Source organism: Hibiscus syriacus, unplaced genomic scaffold (genome assembly GCF_006381635.1).
Source record: "Hibiscus syriacus cultivar Baekdansim isolate YM2019G1 unplaced genomic scaffold, ASM638163v2 tig00112349_pilon, whole genome shotgun sequence".
Classification (NCBI taxonomy): domain Eukaryota; kingdom Viridiplantae; phylum Streptophyta; class Magnoliopsida; order Malvales; family Malvaceae; genus Hibiscus; species Hibiscus syriacus.
In genome coordinates this window covers 34,808-42,252 of record NW_024063310.1, presented here as the reverse complement: position 1 = coordinate 42,252, position 7,445 = coordinate 34,808, and the positions used below count along the sequence as shown (strand labels likewise).

At 32.8% G+C, this 7,445-nt stretch overlaps 1 protein-coding gene across 1 annotated transcript; it reads left to right on the top strand.

Annotated features, from left to right (window-relative positions):
- Positions 1–3,107: 3,107 nt before the first annotated feature.
- LOC120178413 (secretory carrier-associated membrane protein 3-like) lies at positions 3,108–5,909 on the top strand. Its single transcript, XM_039184263.1, has 7 exons — positions 3,108–3,270; positions 3,354–3,410; positions 3,770–3,799; positions 3,966–4,086; positions 4,347–4,439; positions 4,504–4,592; positions 5,788–5,909. Exons 1-7 carry the CDS (start codon positions 3,108–3,110, stop codon positions 5,907–5,909), a joined length of 675 nt encoding a protein of 224 aa, XP_039040194.1.
- Positions 5,910–7,445: the final 1,536 nt, after the last annotated feature.

The window sequence follows — 7,445 nt, the reverse complement described above, 5'->3', positions numbered from 1 at the left end:
TTTCATTTTAGTAATCGCCGTTAAAAACTTAACACGTTTAATACATAAACTATCAGTTTTGGTCCATTTTAGTATCTAAACTTTCAATCTTTTCAAAACTTAACGTTAAATTTTGAACGGGGTACTAAAATGAAACAAAAACTAAAGTTTTTAATGATTGGTACTAAAATGAAACAAAAACTAAACCTTAGGTATGATTTAAAAAAATGAAAGTTTAGGTACTAAAACAAACCAAAATGATAGTTTAGATACTAAACGCGTAATTTACCCTAAAATCTAATGAGTTCCCTTGTGAATATTGATTTCAATCTTTCGTTCGTCTGCGTTCTTCTTCGAAACCTTCTTCAATCATCGTCAACTTAAATTCGATCAATCTTTAATCCAACTTAAAATTCATCATATTTTTATTTAATAGATCAGATGTTAAGTAAAATGTACAATTTTTAAATCGAGTTTAGATCAGGAAAAATCGATTAAACTCGACTTATTGTCATCTCTATTCTTTATATTTCATTATTTGCCTTGATATGAAAAATTCACAAGTATAATAGTTGAAATGATCACGATAGCATTAATTATATCTACAATTATAATATCAATTGAAATCGATTTTCTACCTGGAGGGAAACCGAGCATTTTGATGGTCGTCGTCTTGATACTTGCTCAAACCGCTGAGCAAAGGAAGCAACCGCCGGCACCACCGGTTTAGCCAAGCAACTAGGACTTTGTTCACTAGCCATAATAACAAACACTCCATTCGATGGCGGCACATGATAATCTTCTAACTTGTTTAGATCCGACTGAAGCGTCGACGTTTCTAACTGGCCGATCGGCGTTGGTAGGGGTGAATAAAACTCGACTCGACTCGAAAATTTGATTTTTTTTAGTCGACTTTATTCAAAAAAAAGTCGACTCGAAATGACTTTGAGTTGTAATTTCATTAACTCAACTCGACTTGAAAAAATTTCAAGTTCAAATCGAGTTGTAAAATACAACTCGAATAATTCTAAATTTTTAGTAATTAGTGGATAAATTTTTAAGTTTGAGTCGAAACTCTCAATTCTGTATAATATATGTATATCACATATGAAATAAATACACATGTATTGTATTTTTTTTTATCAAAAATCACACAGGAATGTATTGTTATATATATATATATGTGTGTGTGTGTGTGTGTGTATATATATATATATATGTATTGTATATGATCATAAAAAACCATTTAAATTGAAATCAAATAATATCATAATATTATAAGTATTGATCACTATAAGAAAATATACCTTTAATGACATACGAACGATGACACACGCTAATTTATAACTTACAAAAAATGTGTGTCATTAAAAAATGTCATTTTTTTAAAATCTGAACGATTTATGACTTACAATAATGTGTGTCATATTTAATAGTCATAATAATTTTTTTTTTTGTCAAAACACGGAGTACAGTTTTAATTGTGTGTCATCTTTAAAAGTCGTATTTTAATTTCCCCCCCTCTATTATCTTCATCTTTTCCCGCTCCTTCCCTCATTCCGCTTGCTTCCCCATTTTTCTCTTTTTCCCTTTTTCTCTTTGCAACCTCCCACTGGTTTGGCCATTCATTGCAAACGAGAGAGTCAAAATTCAAGGGTTTCCACATGTATTCCTCGTTCTCTATTCTAATATATAGGGTTTTGCTAATTTCTATTTTGTATGAAAATATTGAAAGTAAAGCAACTGCAAGATCGTCTTCTAAAGTTGTTGAATGTCGTGTTGATAGTATTTCATGTGCTGGTAGAGCCGGTGATGGAAATATAGATTTTAGTTATTGTAACAAGGATTTATACTGTAATAATTCATCTCATAGTTCAGTGTCAGTTTGTAGTTTAGGATCCGGAAAGGTGCCCTCTTCTCAGAAACTAGACTTGTCAGTTCCTTCTATGAAAGATGGAGGTTCTGGTGGTAGTTCAACTATGATCCAAATTTCATCTTCACATTCTAGAAGCAGCAAGAGTGCCGTTGGAGGCATATCCGAGATTTCTCCCAAACTCCATCCCAAGTTAGAAGAAGATATTGAGGGCAGTAGCGAGAACCCACTGGATAAAACTGTGAGTTTTATGTTTTTAATGCTATTGATCAGTTACTGTATGCGAGAAATGCTTCGGAAAGTTTCTAAAGGAGATTAGCTCTGTGAAGAATGCAAGCTGGCTGAGGAAACTGAAAGGCAAAAGCAAGGTTAGTTTTCAAACAGAGAATAAAAATGACACCCAGAGAAGATCATGTGCTGACATCCTTTTGCGATTGAATTTTCAAGGTTTGGATGCTAAGGGGAAAACGGAAAATAAACTTATCTCAAGTACACGTATCTTAAGTAAGAGACATATTGAAAATTTAGAGGGTGCTTAGCTCCAAAAAGGCAGGTTGTTGATGGATCACCAAGATTATTGAGCCCCAACGGAGTATCTTCTTTGTCTCGAGAGATTTCATTTAAGAACTTAGACAAGGTGAAAGTGAGGCCATCACTGCAAATTTCTCTTGGCAACCATTCTGGTAATGATATGCAGGAAGTTGTACGCTCTCCGACTTCTGGTCCACGGCTGCAAACACCAAAGGGTAAGTAAATTAATTTTGTTATCTTGTCTAAAATTTCCTATGTTAATTTTAACATTGGCATACTGTTCTCATTGTTACAGGGAGCTTATTGAAATGCAGTTCATTTAATACCTTAAATTCCAATTCTAAGGTGAAACTTGTGATGAGGTTGTTGTTCAGAAACGAGAAAGTGCTAGAGAACATGCATCATTTTATAGCGATGAACCTGCTAGAATGAAGGGCAAAGATTGCAGTTTCTGTTGAGGTCATACTGTACTAACAACCCTTTTAAATCCCTCGTATGCTGAAATGTCAGATCTATTAGTGAATGCAAAATTGGTAGTTATAACTCTGGCCTGAGAGAGGTTTAGGAGTGAGGTTTATTTTAACCAAGGTTTAGGATGACTTAGTCCTGAAAAAATAGTTTCCTTGCTATATTTGTTTGATTTGGTCATCTCTAATATTGCTTTTTAATATCACTTATCAATAACTGTATACTGGAATAGTTTCTTATATTACCTGCTTCTTGAATGCATATTGTCAATAATGTTCAGAGTACTACAAGTGTTCCACCTGCCTCAAACTCAAGACTTTCATCGCTACTTGTGGAACCTGCCGGTTTCAGTTATGACCGTGGGGCAACAATTGATATTCCTCTTGATACAACTTCAGGAGGATCACATAATCAGGTTGGTAAAGAAATGTTTCTAAATTTCATTTACATTATTCGGTTAAGCCCTGAATCTCACTTTCCTGGTTTACTGTTTAAATGTAAGATTTAAACAAGAAAGTCCAGGCTAAGGAAGCAGAACTGAAAATGTGGGAACAGGCATGTTGTATAATAGATTTTATAACATTGAATTCATTTGTGATCTACTGAATCATAGATTTACTTTTTCTCTCTCATTTCTCTTCCAAAGATGTATCATCGACCTATTTAGAATTTGATGTAATGAAAGCAAAAATTTATCTCAATAAATCCAGTATCCTAGTATCATAAAATACTGTCAGGATACTTTATCAGGTTGTTGGTGGAATATCATGTGTTTCTCGATCTATTTTAGTGTACTAAGTCATTCGGATGGTTTTAGGCTGCAAGTTCACATTCTTACACATTTATTTCTCAAATAAATAGCATGAAAGATCGTATCATCCCTATAATTTCATTGGTCAACTTACTCCTTGCAGGAAGTGAGGCAGAAAGAAGAGGCAGTGGCGAGATGTACCTTTCATTTTCCTTTATTTAACTAGTCTCAGTGATCACATTTCGTTTTGTTCTCAGCTTCAGTATTTGGTCTAGATTACTCTATACTTTTTTGCAAAATTTTTGACCTTATTTTATTTTAGTATTTGGTCATGAACTACAGTTTCACTTATCTGTTTTGCAGTTGGAATTGTTGTGGAAGAGAAAAATTGGCCACCATTTTTTCCAATTATTCATCATGTTATTTCCAGTGAAATTCCAATTCATCTACAAAGATTGCATTATGTTGCATTTTTGACATTTTTTAGGCATGTAAGTTTTTCCAATATTTTCCTTTTTAGGATTATATGCATACATCTAGGTATCATGCCTTAATATTACCATGATAAATTACATTGGCTAATTATGTGTACCATGCTTTAATTTTATACTGTTAGTTCTTTGCTAGATTGCATTGGGTAATGTTTTGTACCATGCTTTTATTTTGTTAACTCTTTAGTTGAAAATGGCTTTAGTGTAAAGCCATGGACTGGAGACAATTCAGTGATTGATAATGATTCTATGCAGGATTGGTTCTATCCCTTATGTGGAACATCATAGCCGTTACTACAGCATGGATCAAAGGGAAGGTTAATTTAGTTATATGCTTCCATGTCTTGTTTTTCTTCTTAATATAACATTGTGATTATGTTGTGTTTTCCTTATTATTGTTTAGGTGTTAGGATCTGGTTATTGTCTATCATCTATTTTGTAGCAGGAGTACTAGGAGCCTATGTATTCCGGTATCGCCCACAGTTATCGAAACATTATAGTATATTCTTTGATATATTTCATCAATTTTTATAGGGCAATGAAATTGTACACTGCTCAAAGTGGATCTAACAAAAGGGTTAGTCTCAATTGGATCAATGTTTTGGTGAGGACTTCAATCGATCATTCCTTATTTAAATTGCAGCTTTCATTTTGACTAATCGTTTATTGTAAACTGTTTGTAGTGCCCCGTCAGTCGGGAGGTACCAAGTGTGGATATTATGTTTGTAAGTTCATGAAAGAGATAGTCGAGAACGGACTTAAAGTGCTGGTCAATAAAAATGTAAGCAAACTTTTCTGATACACATCTGTCATATTATACATACACATTAGTCATACAACTAACTTGAAGTATGATGCTATTATTGGAAATTCAGCTATGATAACATCTTGTCTATTCATATTAATAAGAATTGTCAAGCTCTTTTTATTTATGCTGAAAAACTTATAGTTGGATGTTATTCTAGACTTCTAGTTATCACCTTGTGAATTTAACGTAGTGTAAGATTACATTGATGGTAAACTTATTGTTAGTTGCTTCTATTGATAGATTCTGTTGTAAGTAATGAGTGAATTCTTGATTCTAATTACACGTGTTAAGCATGTCACAATCGGGATTAGTTTTCGATAACTGAATCAATGTCTAAAGGAACAATTATATTGGGGAATAATGCCTCTCGTGGATAATGTGAGACACGTACTAGACTTAAAAGAGAAATTTGATTTTTTTCAAGTACTCTAGATGAAAAAGGTTACAAGTAAACTGTGAAGGTGGAATAATGAGGATCAATAAGAACTCTTTTGTGGTGATAAAAGGTCAAAAAATGATTGTCGAGTTTTTTGTCTTGTAGATTCAATAGTTCTAGATGATGCAATTGTTACTTTCACTTTCTTGTTGGATGCTAAATGGAGAAAAATGGGATTTTATGATGAATAAGACATATTGAAGCTTTTAAAGTATCCCCTTAAATAACAGTGTAATTGTGAGAAATGAAAAGTAAAGCTTTTAAAGCTTAAGATACCTTATTTACTTGATTTTTCGTTCTTTTCATATTACTTAGTGATGAGTGATGACTTGATAACCATAAATGAAAATGTTTGCTCTTTACAAATGTTTGGACTACTTTATGTTCTCACCTGAAGATAGTTGATGCTTGATTAATATATGCAAAGTATTAATTCCTATATGTCATCAGCAGTTGGTTCAAATAAAGAGTGGAAACCAAAGGTGATCAACTCTAATTTTGGGAAGGGTTCGGGAACAGCTGGTGCATATGATGTTCCTATTAGTTCAGTTGAAGCCAATGCTTATTCGTAGCATGTTTCAAGAGTTCTCGACTCTGAAGAAGCAACTTCAAAATTGCAGAAGAAGCTAGAGGAGTTGCATCTCCCGCAACTTCAACATGTTTGATATTCATAAAGAATGAGTATCTTATGTGGAAAACTTTATTATGCCGTGGTATTTTGTATCGACATATGATTATAATATTTTTGATAACTTAATGTTAATATATTGTATACAAATGGATTGCTTATATATAATATGATATATATATATTTAGTATTATGAGGAATTAAATGTGATTTAGTTTGATTATTGTCAATCTACAATATATATATATATATATATATATATATATATATATATATATATATATAATTTACGACATACAATCACGGCACACGAATGTGTGTCATCTTTTCTAATGATGTTTGCTTCAATGACACGCAATGTAAGTCATAAATGCGTGTCATAAATTTATGACACACAAATGTGTGTCGTCTTCATTTATGACAGGGGCTTCAATGACGCGCAATGAGCGTCATAAATGTGTGTCATAAATGCGCGTCATAAATTTATGACGCACAGTTACGCGCCATCTTAAATTCATGTCGGTGGCTTCAACGATAGGCAAATGTGTGTCATCCGCACCCATAGATGACACGTAATGCGCGTCATTAAAGGGGTTTTTTCTATTAGTGGATAATTAAATTTGAACACTCGAAAATTTGACTAAACTCGACTCGAAAAAATTTCAAGTCAACTCCGAGTTGTAAAATATGACTCGTCAACTCAAATAACTCAAAATATTTTTACTCGACTCGATCGAACGCTCACCCCTAGGCGTTTGGGTTCGGTTCAAGCCGAAGTTTATAGCAGAACACCTTCAGTAAAAACAGCATTGCCATTAACATAATTATCACCAATAATCAGCCATGACTGTGTTAACAAATGGGATTGTTCGACGTTAAAGGGCATGCAAAAGCATATCTTTACATGGTCAAAATATGACATGCAAAAGCATCTTTAGTGGAAATTGATCCTACTTCCAAACTGCTAGCATACGCATGCTGTTCTGTCCGTAATATTTATTACTACTATTAAAGGGTAAAATTGTGCTACATGTCATCGTATTACGAGTAAATTTGTAATCGAGTCGTTTCATTTTAGAAAGTTATGAATCACTATTTTTATCGGCGGATAACTAGCATGTCTCTTTTTTCGTTAATTAATGTTTTACGATCGATATTCTACGATTGATCTTCCTAAAAGAATATTTCTCGTCATTCAGATGTTCAAATAAACACCACAAACCTCTTAAATTCGACAAAGTTCCCACATTTTAAAATGATTTTTTAGTGTGTACATTGAATTTCATGCTATTTCAATTTTTTTGAAGAAATTTAAATAATTAGAGTTATAGCAGATAGTATGACAAATTCATTAGTGTCGAGAGTGAGATCCACTAAAAATGAAAAGAAATATTTTAACATTGAGGAAAATAATAAAGAGGTAAAAAGAAGAGGAAGAAAATCACTTCAAAAAAATATGAAAAAATGTATTTCTTTTTTT

Bases quoted from the DNA above. Each gene is read 5' to 3' on its own strand.
- LOC120178413 (XM_039184263.1), top strand. From the start codon at position 3,108: ATGCATATTGTCAATAATGTTCAGAGTACTACAAGTGTTCCACCTGCC. The intron at 3,800-3,965 runs GTACCTTTCATT...TCTGTTTTGCAG, and splicing joins AGAAGAGGCAGTGGCGAGAT to TTGGAATTGTTGTGGAAGAG. The intron at 4,440-4,503 runs GTTTTTCTTCTT...TTTAGGTGTTAG, and splicing joins GTTATATGCTTCCATGTCTT to GATCTGGTTATTGTCTATCA.